Below are 16,675 nucleotides of genomic sequence, written 5' to 3' on the forward strand. Positions count from 1 at the left end.
ATTATTGCTGGTTGCATTAAGTCGCGCAGGCCTGGGTCACAAAAACCTCCTTGGTCACAGCAGAGCTGGTGGACACCTAGCTGGTTGGCTAGGCTAGGCTAGACCTGGCTTGGCTAGGCTTTTGCCCTTTCACCTGTCTCTTTCCCACCCCTTGCTATATTGTACTATACGTGGCTATGCTCTCTCCTATAGCGCGTATGTCACAGAAATTGGGAAAATCCTACTACATCACCACATTGGTCCACTGGTTAAAGGGGCCCTGCAACACCTTTCTTAGTTATATTGGAATAGTCTCATTATTGACGTATGACTCTTCACGAGTCATATGCCGCAAAAATTTTTCGAATCCAACAAGTGTAAGTGGTGTTACCAAATTATAGAGATCACGTTCCGCAGCTTTCTCTCTCAACTCAACGCAGCGAGCGCGCGGAAAGCTGCGCGGGACGTGAAGGGAGGGAGGGAGGGCGGAGGTGCTAGGAGGCTGCGTCAGCGCCGGCGGCATTTTTTTCATTTTTTTCTCTCTGGCGTCTCGGCGCAACCACGTAACAACCACGTGGTCTGTGGCGCCACTTCCGGTCGGCTCGCGCGGTCGTCGTCGAGCGGCGGAGCCCATGGTACCCATGGCACCGTGTATCGCGCGTGCTTGAAAACTGCGAGTCGGTTTGGTAATGTTGAGTGTGCACCTCGAACTGCCGTAGTGTTTTCATCGCTCTGCCAACCATGGACGCAAACTTGCGTGCGCGTTTGGAACGAATGACAGCTGAGATAGGTTTCGACCCACACTCCGATACACCGCCTCTTCGCACTGCTCGCGCTTGAATCGTATTCAACACGGCAAAGCTGCGTGCATCCTTCTCCCAGTGGCGGTACTTCGATGATGTTTGCTCTTCGAATGCGGGCGCACAGCGAGTGCGGGCTGACAACAAAGAACTACAGACTAGAAGAAAGGATCGTGGGGCATCGGGCCGGCGCGGATCCATCCCCCGGCTGTCTGCATCTACCGTGAAAATGCGAATCTGCTTGGTTGCTGTGTCGCGGTTTCTCAGGAACCTGAGACTACGGGGAGGATACGCCGAGGTACGGCTCGATGACATACTGAACAGACAGCGAACGGGACTCTCGCCATACAGCGAGCACAGGTATCCTAAGCTAGCCGGCGCCAGCATTGTTATCGGAGAAATGCTGCACCGCTGCCTCGGTCGGTCGTGAGAACGCGCCGACGATGCAGTTTCCAGCTGACGAGGCAACACTCGAACGGCTGCCACTCTCAACGGGAACCGGCGATGGTCAAAAGCACAGAAATATTCACGATTTCGGCGCTGCACATGGCGAAGAAAACGCAACCACGCAACTACGAGCAGACGAGCTGTCGGTGAGACCGGAAGTGCTAATATTAATGTTTGTTCGGTGTTTTAAGGGTATAACACAATATAAACATACATATTATCTACTTATTGAACTCAAAATTAACAACTAAGGTAATAATGAGCGTGTTATCGTGATTAAAACATCAGCCAATGGTGGAACTGCCGACAATCGCGTCATATATTGCGGACTAATACATCATTTGTCGAGAGAAGAGGGAGCGATTTTCAACTGACTTTGAGAATTTATTGTAAATTCCAGGCCGCTCGCTTCGCTATAATATTTGGCTCGCGTGTTCTCGGGAGCCTCGACTACCGATTGGCAGCGCTTTTTGATCCTGCTCAAAAAGTGTTGCAGGGCCCCTTTAAGGGAACACACGGGCGGCGAACACCGATTAGGGGGCCGCTCGTTGCAGCTTCCCTTGGTAACCATCTGTACCGAGTGCTTCGGCGCTGATTGAGCGCGCGCCCGTTCTTGATGATGATAATTTTCGATCTACGACACACGGCAGACCTCGAACATAACAGCTCTGCTGTAAAAAAATATGGCGGTAATCAGTGAGCGTGTTCTTCCTAACTCCTGCTTCGACTAGCTTTCCCAGTAAAATGTCATCACAGTAAACCACACGCACCTACTTGCTCAAGATTTTTGGTCAAGATACCTTCAGAGTAAGTACAGTCGTGAGCAATATGAAAGTGAACACCAAGGTCGTCATGGTGGCGTGCGGATAAGAACCTAACGTATACGTATTTCCAACGGGTACCTTTCCGCTTGAACATTTATAGTGTTCGTGTTTGGCGACTAACTGCGCTTAGCCGATAGGGCCTGTTCCAGGAACGTTCCTTTTCATATTGTTCATGACTGTACACCCGTACCTTTCCTATCGCTGCACAGAACTGTGAATGAAGGAAGAGAAATTAATCAATGGCTCGTTTTTCTTTTTTATGTAGTACCTGAAACTAAGAGACAGTTAAGTAAAGAAAGTGTGGGGGCATTATTTGTAGTCTTTAACTCTAATAGTAAAAACAATGTCCCTACACTTTCCTCGGCTTCATTGTCTGTTGGTTTCATTAAATTTTTTTGTGACAGAATATGGGCGCGCACGAGAACACGGACACCAGAAAAAAACGGAAATAACACTAGTGCCCGTGTTTGTGTGCGCGGCATATTCCGTCAAAAATGGACAAGTACCAACTGGCCCAGCTATCCGTGCTACTGCAATCATTAGGTTGTACTGCACAGAACTATGGTGAGTCTTGAGAACGAGAAAGCGATAATAAACGTTAATGCAACAAAACAGTGGGTAGGAGACAGAGCCACAATGCGTAAAATGTACGGGACAGGAATGTATCAGTTTGGTTTCTGTGAAGAGGTTGGCAACTCGTACAAACACGATCGCGAACAAGGTGCGACCCTACCCAAGGTTTAAAGGGGGGAAGGGGTTCTTTCGAAGCGGAAACGACCGGGTGTTCCGTGGGTGTCTTTCTCGTGAAGGCACCCGGCGAGCGCGTACGCACGAAACGTGGATGGTACACAGATGCGTCATCGCGAATTCGCCGCAGTTGTGACTCTATATACGAAGCATATACGAAGCAGGGTCCATCGAGGGCAAACGTCCCCACAGTGCGCGGGTGTGACCGTAACAGATCGAATGGCCTCATTCTGAAAAGGGGCACTCAAAAAACGGCAGGAGTAGATCAGTTGGAGTGCAAGGCAACGCCAACAAGTGTTCAAACTCATCATCAGCCTGAGGCTGGGAGAGGAACATGGGGGAGGCCTTTGCCCACTTCAGGGCAAAGGCCTCTCCCATGTTCCGCCAATCAACTCGGTCCTACGCTTGCTGCGGCCACGTCATACCCGCTAACTTCTTAATCTCATCTGCCCACCCAACTATCTGCCTCCCCCGCACGCGCTTGCCTTCTATTAGAAACCACTTACTCCTAATGACCAGCGGTTATCTTGACTTCTCGCTGCATGCCCTGTCTATGCCCATTTCGTCTTGAATTCGACCAAGATGTCCTTAACACCCGTTTTGTTTCCTGACTCACTCTGCTCTCTTCTTGTCCCTTCCTGTCTGACCATGGCTCGCTGTGTCGTCCTCAGTTTTAGTTGAATCCCCTTCTTTTAAACTCGAGTGGGGACATATGCACGGACACACTTCATAGGGGGTATGACCGGGGCTGCGAAACGAATACGCGACCAATACGCGAGGTCAAGGACGCAGCTATAGTTCTCTACGCACACAAGTGACCACCTAGAGGAGTGATTGCTTTGAGCTCTTTACTGGTCAACTGTCTCTCCCGCTTAAACAGGAATCACCTCACATCCGGAAGTTGCAGGTCCGGCCCCTGCCGGTGGCAAATTGTCTTTCCGTCCACTTTACCTTCTTCGCATGTATGCCGTAATTACTACAATACACAGTACAATTAACAAGGAACGGTACAATTAATGTCCCTTAGCAGTACCTTCATTAGCTGCATTATCTGCTTGCTTTCAATTAAGTTGTGTCAAACGAAGAAACGAGCCTCAAAACTTCCTTCATTCACTCACAGCCATTACGTAATTCGCAACACAGGTGTGCACCCCCCTCCCCGTACCACATAGCGGGGGGGGGGGGTCACTGCGGTGAAAACCGACATACAGTGGACAATCCCCATAGAAACTCGCATACACTACACCAAGCGAACTTTGGGACAGAGCCTTGACCAGCTCAAACATCGAGGAGCACCTGTAAGGCTGGCCGCAAGAGCCGTGGACGCGGCCCGAACTCGTATTGCCTTCTGGACGAAGCGCATCTCGTGCGCACTCACGATGCATTGGGATAACAGACACACACGAACACTTATCGGCGATGGTACACGGACGCTATTTAATACACATCAACACTAAACTTTTTTCAACCCCTCGAAACTATGTGCAGCAGCCTTCTTATTAGATGCGTACGGCCAACTCTATCCTGGCCCGGTTGTCTCCGGAACCGTCCTCAACGACTCTGTGACCAGCGGCAGTAGCGCCAGTGTCCCGAGATCCGAGGTTGACCTCGAAGTTGCGGTTGTTACCGCTGCCGGGCCTCATCGGTCCTGCGACCGCGTTGCCGCCGTTTGCACAGAGATCTTCCTCGGCACATAGGTCGTCGTCGTCGTCTTCGCTAAACATGAAGATGTCCGCGACGTCTCCATCGTCGAAGGACGCCTTCGCCGTGGACCCCGACTTACGGCGCGAAGTCGACCTTCGCGCTGCTGCCATGACGCCGCTGTCGTCTTCGGAACTGATCCCGGAACCTGAACGTTCTCGCGAAGCGTTGAGGCGATGGCGGTGATGGTTCCAGACGCCTCCGGCGCTGAAGTCACCCCTGGCGGCGTAGTTCTCGAGGCTTCCGCGGTCTCCGCGCCAGTGCTGCTGCTGATGACCTGAAGGTGGGTGAGGACGCGGGAAGTTGGCGGAAGGACTGTGCCTTAGAGCGTACAGGAAGGAACCGCTGTTGAAGACCGAGTCCTCCCGACGTTGTGCATTAGCACGACCCCTGCCGGCGCCGCTGTCGTCGTTGAAGTTGGCCCAGCAGTGTTGAAGATGCTGTTGTTGATGCTGAGGTTGAATGAGAAGACCGACCGGGCAGTAGTTCCCCGCCACCACTGGTGCCGTTGGGGACAGGCTTGCGCAACGACGGGTCTCGGTCGGTTCCAGCGTGACGCCACCAGTTGCCGTAGAAGTCGCCTGAACCTTCTGCTCTCGCACGACCGTAACACACGTCGCGTCGTCGACCAGGCCTGGTTCAGACGTCTGTCGTCCAGGACACTGGTTGCTGGAACGGTTCTGCTGGACTACGACGGACCTCTGGAGGACTGCCGTCGCCGTGGGACCGCTCGTGTCGAATGTCATGAGTTCGCACGCTGTCTGTTCCGAAGTACCGTCGCCTTTGAAGACGGTGAGCTGCGAAGTCCTTCGTCCGTAGCATATCCGTTCTGTGGTCTCTCCGAAGACGGACCTGCCGTCGCGGAGGTTGACCCGCTGTTCGACACTGTGAACGCGTTCCACGACCACCTGACTTTGAACCGTGGTCGCGGGGAAAGCGTCCGGACCCTTGCGTAGGTCCTGGAAGGAGCTGCACTCTGCGACGAGGCAGGAATCGAGACGTCAATTTACCAGTTCAGTTAACGTGACACACACACACACACACACACACACACACACACACACCACACACACACACACACACCCACACACACACACACACACACACACACACACACACACACCACACACACACACACCACACACACACCACACACACACACACACACACACACACACACACACACACACACACACACACACCACACACACACACACACACACACACACCACACACACACACACACACACACACACACACCCACACACACACACACACACACACACACACACACACACACACACACACACACACACACACCCACACACACACACACACACACACACACACACACACACACACAACACACACACACACACACACACACACACACACACACACACACACACACACACACACACACACACACACACACACACACACACACACACACACACACACACACACACACACACACACACACACACACACACACACACACACACACACACACACACACACACACACAGGGTGTTTTAAGAAATGTGTCCAACCTTCTCAAAAAATCAGGAAAATGCGATATTTGCTCGGGGCTTTCAAAATGCTTATTCTGTAGCGGCACTAATTTAAGGTAGTTAAGGACATCATTTAGAACAGTAATTAAGAGTTAGATTAATTAACCTTTTAATTAGTGGAGTTAGACGATTGTGTCAAAAGGGAGCTTTGAAGTTCTTCATGCGAGGACCCCATCCGAGCTTTGAGATTTCGAATAAGCGTCCTCTAGTAATTGTTGTGGCGTAATGAAATTCAACGAAATGCAACGGCTTTTAACAGCGAAAGCCGTCGAATTCGGTTGAATTTCATTACTTCGTAATTATTACTAGAGGCCGCTCTTTCGAAATCTCAATGTTGGGATGGGTTTCTGGCACGAAGAACTTCAATTCCCCTATTTGACACAGACACCTAACTCCACTAATTAAAAAGTTAATTAATATAACTTTTTTAATTACTGTCTCAAGTCATGTCTCTAACCATCTTAAGATGCCTAGCGCTACAGAAAAAGTCATTCACTCATTTTGGACGTCTCAGAAGAATATGGCAGTTGCATTCTTCCATGTTTCTGTTTAGGTTTCGCCATTGAATTTGGTTGAATTTCATTACTTCGTAATTATTACTAGATGCCACTTTTTCGAAATCTCAAAGTTGGGTTGGGTTTCTGGCATGAAGAACTTCAATTCTCCCATTTGACACAACCACCTAACTCCACTAATTAAAAAGTTACTTATTTAACTTTTTAAAATTGCAGTCCCTAATAATTTCTTTAACAACCTAAAATCCCTGCAACTACAGAAAAACCAATTCTGAAGGCAGCAGTCAAATATCGCATTTTCCTGATTTTTTGAGAAGGCTGGACACATTTCTTGAAACACCCTGTATATATTAATCTAGGGAAGAACCAGACAGTCACTAGACGCTATGGAGCAATTAGAACACCAAAGATCGAGCCTGAGGAGGATTTACCCTCTTCCCGACAAAAACCTCAGTAGAGAGAAGTCGGTTGCCTGAAGACAGCTGCAGACTAATACATATCCGAATCTGAGTCTACTTAGCAAAATCTATCCGGCAACATACGACAACAAATTCCCGCTATGCCGGGAACACCTAACGCATTACCACGTTACATGGGCCTGCCAACACTCTCGCAGCCATAAACAACACAACAGTACGGGAGCAGTGGGAGGCGGCGCTGTCCTGCTGGAAGCCTGAAGAACTGCTCAAGCTGATCGACAGAGCTCGCGAGATGGCAAAGGCCACAGGGGCCCTGGACTGAGGGCTCCTTCGCCGGGAGAGTATCTTTCCTAGAATAAACTTTTCCATAGGAAGGAATAAACTTTTCCATTCATTCATTCTTCCAGGCTAAATGCATTTAATCGGCAGTCGAGCGCCTCTGCAAAGAGCGCCGTTAAAATGGAATAATTGCCTGCATAACAAAAGGAGTTCTTTACGTTCCGGCTATATTGCGAGCTATACGCTGCGCAACCTTTACAACGAAGGGGACAGCGAAGTGTACTTGAGGTCAATCGCCGGCGCATTGCGTTTACTCACATTACATTTAAAGAGCTGCATTATCACTGACAAAGAATCGGGAGCAATAGACTACGATGTCCAAGGCAAAACACCAGGCAGTATGGATTCCTTTGTGGTATTTTCCAGGACAAATAGAGTCAAACATTCGTTGGGCGACATGTTTATACAATAAGGTAGGTAGGCATTTTTTTCTAAATCTATGGCTTATACACAGTGTTCACGTGAGGTGCGCGGTTGTCAAAGAAGCGTTGTCGCGTGAAAAAAGGCATTGCAATGCAGATTTAGAAGCGAGCATATGACCTTGGTTGAGAGCGTCCGGCATGCAACAGAGCTTGACGTAGCCGGTGGACCAGTTGATGTCGTCTTCCGCGAGACAGGCGTAGTCATCCGCTCCCGGAGCCGCGGGCGCCGCCGCACTGGAGTCTGGTTCGCGGCCCACCGCAAGTCCTGCCTGCGGCGACTCGCCAGCCGGCTTGTTCGCGGGCGGACTCCGTGGTGCGCCCTCAGCCGCGACGCCGGCGGCGACGTCCGCCGCCAAGTTGGTGGGCGTCTGCTGCTGAGCAGCCGGGGCGCCCTCCGGACTTGACACGGCCGAATCGCTCGTCGTCTTGAGCTTGCGGAAGCCCCAGGTTCTTCTGCGGTCTCGGCCAGCCCTGCATGCGACAAGGAAAGGTTTTTGGTTGGTTCGATGGGGTTTACCGACCCAATGTGACTCAGGCCAACGCCTCCTCAGCCTATAAGAGACGCTGTAGTGGAGGGTCCCGGATAAATTCAACCACCTGGGGTTCTTTGACACGCGCTGACATAGCACAGTATACATGGGCCTGTATATCATTTCGCCTCCGTAGAAATGCCACCACTGCGACCGCGGGATCGAAACCGCGTCTTTCGGGTCAGCAGCCGAGCACCGTATACCCACTAAGCCACTACGGTGGTGACGAAAGACATGGCCAAATTTTCGCAAAGTGCGGTTCAGGCTGGTCCATAGGCTGAGGTCACTGTATTCCATCCTGTGTATTATTTTTTTTGTTATTACTACGTTCACAATGACTGTTTCTGCGATCTTTTTTCGAATATATGATTACCCCTTGCGACCCTTAGACAGGCCAATGAGTGGGTGATGATTATGTACTTTGATCGCTGCAGTGCTAACTGATATAGACCGGAATTTTCATCGCGTGTTGGAGGCAGGCATCTCTGGCAAGGGGGGCTGCCTAGAACAAGCGCACCACGATAGCATCCGGCCTGCCGTTATCACATGCGTGCCGCCAGTGTACACTCAGTCAGCTGTGACACAACCTAATTAGCAGGGCTTGTTTCTGAGCTAGTTGGTTCGTTACTCGAGGAAAATAGATACGGCGCTAAAAGGACGGGGATGAAGTGAAGACACGACACGACGCCCGTGTTTGTTGTTTCGTGTCTTCACTTCGTCCCCGTCTTTTTAGTGCCATACTTATTAACTAATTCGGCAACCCCTATAGCTGTGATGGCCGCGCCGACAGGTGATGACTAAAGCGCCGTCTCAAGATTCATCGCTCTACACACCGGATCGAAAGTAAAATAATATTCCGTAATTTGTGCATAATAACACGGGGGCGCTGCAATATCTTAAATGCAGTCGAATTCGCTATCTTGTAAGCTCTCATTGGCCCAGAAAGCTGACACACTGGAATTCCGACGATGTCCATGCAGGACAGTCACCCCAAGGACGGGGACACGGAGGCTGACATGCTCAATCGACGGGTATCTCAGTCAACACGAACTGAACGCGCGAAGATCCCGTTTCAGGCCGCTCATGCACGAAGGATGTTGGGAAAATGCCCACACCACGTAGATAAGAATCAAGACAATTGCGGGGGCGTTACAGTTGGTGGCAGGAAATCTGCGCGTAACCATGCGGCTACCAAGACTAGGGCACTGTAATCAAGGTTAATAATGATATACGGGGTTTTGCGTACCATAACCACGATATGATTGAGGCACGCTGATATAGTGAAGAGGTCCGGGAATTTCGACCGCCATGGTGTTCTTTTGCGTGCGCTGACATCGCACAGTACAGGCACCGCGTACGCCGTGACACGCATTGTGTCAGTGCGATACACACTGTACGCACCGACATCGCGCCAGCGTATACTGTGCAATGCCATCATCATCATAGCCAGGCTGATGATGATGACATAGCACAGTATATATACAGGGGCCTCTAACATTTCGCCTCCGACGAAATGCGGACGCGCGGTTGGGATCGAACCCGCGACCTTGGGGTCAGCAGCCGTGCACCGCAACCACTGCTCCACCGCGGCGACTATGTAATCAAGATATGCTTTCGGAAAACCCTATACATGACCGTTCGCAGTGGTCTAGTGGTTATGGTGCTCGACTGCTGACCCGAAGGTCGCGGGATCGAATACCGGCCACATCTTGATGGATACGAAATGCTATAGAGGCCCGTGTACTTAGATTTAGGTGCACGTTAAAGAACCCCGCGTGGTCGAAATTCGCGGAGCCCTGCATAGGGCATCCGCCGTGATCATATGGTGGTTTTGGGACGTATTATTATTATTATTATTATTATTATTATTATTATTATTATTATTGACTTTACATGACCGTTGGCGCGATGAGTCCGCTCACCTTCGCCACTGTATCCTCTGCTCCGCCGCCGAGGACACGGCAGCCATGCCGCCCATCAAGGACGTGGCTCTTGCTGAAGTCCCTCCTGCCGCCTTGCCGTCCGCGATCGAAGTGCCGCCGGACGTCGTCGACGACGACTGCGCTCCTGCTGGGGCGTCGCAGACGGCGGCATCCGTCGCGTACGGAGCCCCGGCGTTCGACGGCTTGCGCAGCCTGCTCCATGCGCGCCGAAAGAACATGACGTACCTCGGCGCGAGCAGCGGTGGTCCCGACCGGCAGGCCGAGGGCTGCAGGGCTAGAGCGTCGGGTCGGACCTGCTGCTGCTGCTGCTGCGCCCGGTCGGCTGTAGCTGCAGCGCGCGAGCCCGATCCGCCCATGCCGCTGTCCCCTCTTTCGTCCTCGTCTTTGTTCTCGAGCTCCGCTTTCTTGCGCGTCAACAAGCGCCGTCAATTTCTGCCTTGGGTGAAATTACTGTAGAGGCATAGGAGGCTATGGTAGAGGCCGTCTGCCGCCTGCTTTGATTAGGTTTAAATGTTCAGCACTCGCGGATTGAAACGCGCAAGTTTAGGGCTAAGTAATGCACGTATGTTGGTTTCCAGCGTCTACTGTTCGTATCATATCGGCCTTGTTTTTTAACAGCGAAGCTGGCAGTAAGACGTCCGTTAACAAAGCCGCCGCCGCACTGAGGAGCAGCCGCCGCCGAGCCGTCGCCATAGCAACCGCCACAGCTGTGTACACTGGCCGTCGGTGTACACAGCTGTACACACTGGCGGAAAGCATGCCGCGGAAAGCATCAGCAAAAAAAAAAAGGTGGCCCAGCGGTACGACATGAAAGTCGTATTCACGGCACCATGCACACAGGCTGTCTAAGCTCTGCATAACGACCGACCCAGAGGCAAGGAAGCAGCAGGTCTGTGGCACAAAACACAGGCGGCCCTTTGTTGATTGCGCAGAAGGGGTGGTGTACGAAATTCCTTTAAAGCGCGGAAAAGTGCACGTTGGCCAAACCGGAAGATGCGTCAGCGATAGGCTAAGGGAGCATGCGAACAATGTAAAGAACGCGCGTGACGGAAAGCCAGCCATTCCTAGCCAGCCATTGTAAAACCTGTCGGGATTGTGCACCCGAGCACGTCCGTCATTAAGAAGAGCAAAACGCGAATTACTCGAGAAATCATAGAAGCAGAACGCATTTCCTATCTGGGGGGGAGTTGTGTAAGCGTGCCGTCGCTGCAACTAACTGATAAAGAGACTGCGTACCTATGCATGTGTAGTGGATGACGTCTGCGTCGGACAGCATAGATAGACGTGCAATTTTTCCAACAAAGGTTGTTGCAAGTTCAGCGCTCATCATCGTCGTTCGTATTCCGTCCGTTGTGTGTGTGTGTGTGCGTGCGTGCGTGTGTGCGTGTGTGTGTGTGTGTGTGTGTGTGTGTGTGTGTGTGTGTGTGTGTGTGTGTGTGTGTGTGTGTGTGTGTGTGTGTGTGTGTGTGTGTTTCTTGCGCTGCAGTGTGCCAGAATTATGTACCAACAAGCCCAACTCGACACTTTAACCCCATGGCACTCATCAGTCTAAAAACACGTGTTCGATGGTCTCGGGTTTCGGGAAACAGCGTGTTCCATTCCATAAGAAACAATTGATCCCCTATCTTCCAACAATATGAGAGAGAGAGAGAGAGACAGGAGGAATGTAGGAAAGGCAGGGAGGTTAACTAGACAATACTGGTAAAGTACCGGTGTGCAATTCAAAGAAAAACGTTTTCACCTCTTGCACTACAAGCATCCTTTTGACATGTTCCAAAAAATCCCGTCCTGGGCCTGCACAATATAGTTCACGGTACAGCAGCACAGGCAATAAAATATCGACGAGGTGTTTATACAGTTTTCTACGCGACCCCTGAGACAAATATTCAAAGTAGAAACGCACTGACAAAAAATCGAAAGATGAAACCACTTATTTGAGGTAGCCCCGCATTGGCCCTTGCACAGTCTGTGAGGAGACTATAAATCCCGGCGAGACTCTACACAGCCTCAGCTGCTTCACTGTCCTCAGAAACTGGACAGTTGTATCACGGAGGAAAGGACATCGATTGACCAGTTGTCGTATGTACAAGTGAACTAAACCAAGCCCGCCATCTCGAACTTTTCTGAAGAGGTTTGTACGGCTTGATTTTTTTCCAAACCGAGCTCCAAGTGAACACCGCAAATAATCTATGTATTTTATGAACATTTATTCTACTACAGTGCAACTTGCATCACGTGCCACAGCTTGCTTACTAGAAACAAGTTGCAAGTCGTGGCTCGCGCGAATATTGAAATACCCTAACCATTCCGATTCCTTGCATTATCGTGTAAAACATCTGCTTCTTATTTCCAATATGGCTCACTGTCACTGTAGTACTCCAGTGGTACGCTGGCAGAGTAGAGCATAGCCTTCTATAGTATAGTACAGCAAGGACGTAAGAAAAGAAAGTCAGGGTGAGGAGGGATGTGAGGTTTACGAGGTGGGAAAGGAGGATGGGAGAACCAGTACAGAGAGAGAGAGAAATGGAGAGAGAGGTAGAAAGAAATAGAAACAAAGAAATGGGTAGAAGAAAAAAAGGAAAGGAACAAAGAAAAAGATAGAAGGCGAGAGACCGACTACACAGGGAGATAGAGAAACAAAAACATAGAAAGAAAGATAAAGAGAAATAAAGGAGAAGAAAAGGAAACAAAGGGAGAAAAAGACAAAGAGAGAAATAGATAGAAAGCAACATATACACAAAAGATAGAAAAAAAGAGAGGAAGCATATATAGCTAAGTATAGTACAGTACAGCAAGTATAGTTTGCCACGTGGCGTACAAAACTGCCATCTTCGTGAACCGGCACGCGCTCTCTTCGATATCTTCTTCAACTTCGTCCTCCTCTTCCCCTTCTGCTTAACTCCCAGAACACCGATTTTTCCACCGTGATTTGTCCACCGGATCGGAGAACGAGCACAGAGAGAAATAGGGAGATAGGTAGAAGGAAATAGAAACAGACAAATAAATAAAAAGAAAGGAAAGAAAGAGAGAAAAAAGATAGAAGGCGAGGGAACGACTACAGAGAGTGGGAAATAACAAATGGAAGAAGCAGAGAAAAGGATAGAAGGCACATGAGAGACCCACAACACAGAGCGAGAGAGGTAGAGAAACAAAGACGTAGAAGGAAATTACAAAGGGAAAAATAGAGAGAATATAGATTTCTTATGCCGCGCAGATTTTGTTTGCCCACAAACACCAAGTGGCTGGGGAACTAGTTGAAGCTCTCGTGATTAAGAAGGAGATTGGCACGTCTGATAGCCACCCCTGGCTGCATTTATCGGAGGCTGAGTATGCATACCTCCCGGATAAACCTGTAAGATAACTATCCGGTGTGCAGTTATCGGTGGTGTTCGCTTTAGCGACGACAACTTACGATTTATGCTTTTTAACGCAAGTTCAAATTGTTTGTTTATTTTGGTTTGTTCGTGGATGTTCGCGTGAGGGCATATCTTTGGCTGTTTTTTTTTTTTTGTGACGTTTTTGCCAACTATAAGAAGCGGGTTTCCTTTTCACTAAACTTCAGTTTTCAATCAACGCCTGTCCCGTGTCTTCTCTGTCTCCTGTTATCCACGCGCTCACCATGAAAAAGAGAGCACCATAGTTGCTCTCTTTATAGTATAGTATAGTATAGTATAGTATAGTATAGTATAGTATAGTATAGTATAGTATAGTATAGTATAGTATAGTATAGTATAGTATAGTATAGTATAGTACAGTACATTAAAGGGTGGGAAAGAGAGAGGTGAGAATGAGAGAAAGCCTAGCCAATAAGCCAGGACCAGGTAGATTACCAGCTCTGCTGTGACACAGTCTTCCGCGACTTACTGCAAGCTGAGCAAATTTTTTTTTTTTTTGTGCATCCACTGCGAAGCTTGTTATCATTAGAACTCGACCAACAGGGGAGGAGGGGGGGCGGGAGAGCTGCGGTGAATCTTTGCCCCCCCCCTAATGGAAAGCACTGCGCACCCCTACGACGAGGTGCTTGCGCAGTAAAACCTCGGTGATGGTCGACTACGTGTTGCAGGGGCGCGTCTCGGCGCCCTTCGCCCATACGGTCTCCACGCGGACCTTCGCCGCTGCGGCGATCGCTCACGCGCTGGCTGGCTAGCGCGTGTACGCGCGTCATGCACCGTGGGTTGCGCCACGAGGTGTTTTGTCTTTGTTTTTTTTTAACACTTGCCCACAGCCACGCGACGAAAACAAAACTCCCGGCAGCTGACGAAACGCTCATTTGGGTAGCATTCATTGGCAGTCGAGGCAGCTATCTGATAAAATTTTCCGAGACGCTCAAGTCTTCGAGCTATAACTAGCGACAAGAGCACGTGTCTGTATGGGTAGACTAACTATCTAAAACGTGATGACGTCAGTGAAATGAGCAAACGTGGTTAAATGGAATGTTAATGCAAATTCTTTCTGGGTGAGACAGGGATGGCTGTGTGTTGAGCCTGTATTTATTCTTATGCTGAAACCGACTATAGACAACTATAAAATCGACCTGTGATGTCGTGTTACAGAGCCCAGTACGGCTGCGCATTCGACGAGTTGAGGAGGAAACGCAGTACTACGAAGGAAGTAAACATGCAGTTGCCCGTAGTTGCCCTGATACAAGGCGCGTCGCTTAATTTATGGTGTAAATGGTTTGATGACGATGTAGCCTAACCCGGATGGAATTTAATATGAAAAAAGAAAACGATTCAGGGTCCATCTAAAAACATTTTCCTCGTGGAAGCAGTCGCACACTGCGTAGTTAGGCAAGATAAAAAGGCAGCTCGCGCGGTTTTCAGACCGGCGTTCGGGCTACATCGGCATGACCTTGAAGAAACGATAGAAACCACCGGCAGAAACCTGTAATCATTACTACGCGGCAGCTGCGCTATCAGGACCGGCCATCTACAATACTCATGGATTAAAAAGCGGCGTCAATTTTTAATATAACGTCTGTTATCAGCGATTGCTCGTGATAACCGCGTCATGTCGCTCCGGATCTGGCCATTATAAAAGGTAATGTTGACTCTGATATAAGTTGAGTACAAAAAATGGTGAAACTTGCACGAAGTCGTGCTAGGGATTGAAAGTGCGAGGCTGGACGATCCTGAAGTCTAATCTGGTTGCTTCTAGGCTATTACTAGGCTTTATGTGATGCTAGGTTGATTCTAGGTTGCTTCTAGGTTGTTGCTAGGGTTTAGTTAGGTGATTCTAGGTTGTTTCTAGGTTGCTTCTCAGCGCAGAGAGGTTCAAGTTAAACCACAGACAATCACAGACACGACACGGATGCCCAAACTCTAGAGACAGAAACTCGCGCTGAAACCGAGCGTTCGCACCTCCCATAGATCTACGGGCACGTCGTCGTTCGCGTAAGCGTCCATCGCTTCGGGGTCTTCTCGCAGTCGCCGTTGCCTTTCCCGTTCCCTAGTATTCTTTCCTTGTACGCAGTGGCGTAGCCAGGGAGGGGGGGGGGGGGGCACACCGTGCCCGTGCCCCCCCCCCCCTCCCCGATTTTTTTTTTTTTTTGCCATGACATACACAGCACAAAATGACACTCGATCACATCTGCCTGCCCTGCCCCCACTTTAGATCAAGGAGTGCCCCCCCCCCCCCCCCCCCGAAAAAAATTTCTGCCTACGCCCCTGCTTGTACGTACTCGGGGTCTAATTTGGCTCGCCGCCGTCGCTTCGCAGCCATTGGGCTGTCTGTTGCCTTCTTCCAGCGGCGGCCACTGGTGTCCTGGAATGGGGAACCCACCCTTGAAATTTCCCCTCCTTTTATTTTTATTTATTTTTCATTCTTCTTCTCATTAATAAACGTTGTATCCTCCTCCTCCTTTCTAGTGGAAGTTGTGTGTAGTGGGATTTACACCATTTCTGTGGCACAGACCCGTTTATGATGATGGCAATTTTCTGATAGGCGGCACAGTGGCACATACCCGTTGATGACGATAGTTTTCTTCTTCATTGTTAGCGGGCCAGTGGTGAGTAGTGGGATACACCCAATTCTTGTGGCGCATACCCGTTTATGATGATGATGATGATGATGATGATGTTGATGATGATGATGATAGTGTTTTGGTACGGGGTTGAACAAGGAACGATTTTCTAAACAGCTGCGCTGTTCAAATGACGCCGATATCGCACGAACTGTAGGCGCTGTAAAGGAACGTGTGTACGTGCATTAACCAATCAATATGGACGATTGGGCCAGTTGGTGAGTCGTTATCTATACGCATACTGCGCGTAAGAAAACAAGGACGACAAGCAGACGGGGACAAGCGTACACTATCAACTGAAGGTTTAGTGTTCGCAAACCTTATATACATGACTATGACAGGAAGTGACAGACACAAGATAAGTTAGCGGTTAGGTTAAACAGCGCTAATATCGTCCTTCTGCAGCGATTGGT

The 16,675-nt window shown here is 49.7% G+C and overlaps 2 protein-coding genes across 2 annotated transcripts in view; both read right to left on the reverse strand.

Annotated features, from left to right (window-relative positions):
- Positions 1 to 16,675, reverse strand: part of LOC119399996 (SUMO-conjugating enzyme UBC9) — a 562,334-nt gene that overhangs the window by 243,920 nt on the left and 301,739 nt on the right. The gene's annotated exons all lie outside the window — the stretch shown is intronic.
- Positions 4,297 to 10,596, reverse strand: LOC119399055 (uncharacterized). The gene is made up of 3 exons (XM_037665871.2): positions 10,220 to 10,596; positions 7,886 to 8,238; positions 4,297 to 5,474 (listed from the first exon to the last, which is right to left on the reverse strand). The coding sequence occupies exons 1-3, from the start codon at positions 10,594 to 10,596 to the stop codon at positions 4,297 to 4,299; spliced, it is 1,908 nt and encodes a 635-aa protein (XP_037521799.1).

This window comes from Rhipicephalus sanguineus, chromosome 7 (assembly GCF_013339695.2).
Source record: "Rhipicephalus sanguineus isolate Rsan-2018 chromosome 7, BIME_Rsan_1.4, whole genome shotgun sequence".
Taxonomy (NCBI): domain Eukaryota; kingdom Metazoa; phylum Arthropoda; class Arachnida; order Ixodida; family Ixodidae; genus Rhipicephalus; species Rhipicephalus sanguineus.

Excerpts from the sequence above, each read along its gene's own strand:
- LOC119399055 (XM_037665871.2), bottom strand. The coding sequence starts at position 10,596 with ATGGGCGGATCGGGCTCGCGCGCTGCAGCTACAGCCGACCGGGCGCAG. Across the intron at positions 8,239-10,219 it reads CAGAGGATACAGTGGCGAAG|GGCTGGCCGAGACCGCAGAA; the intron begins GTGAGCGGACTC and ends TGTCGCATGCAG. Across the intron at positions 5,475-7,885 it reads GCCGGACGCTCTCAACCAAG|AGTGCAGCTCCTTCCAGGAC; the intron begins GTCATATGCTCG and ends GCCTCGTCGCAG.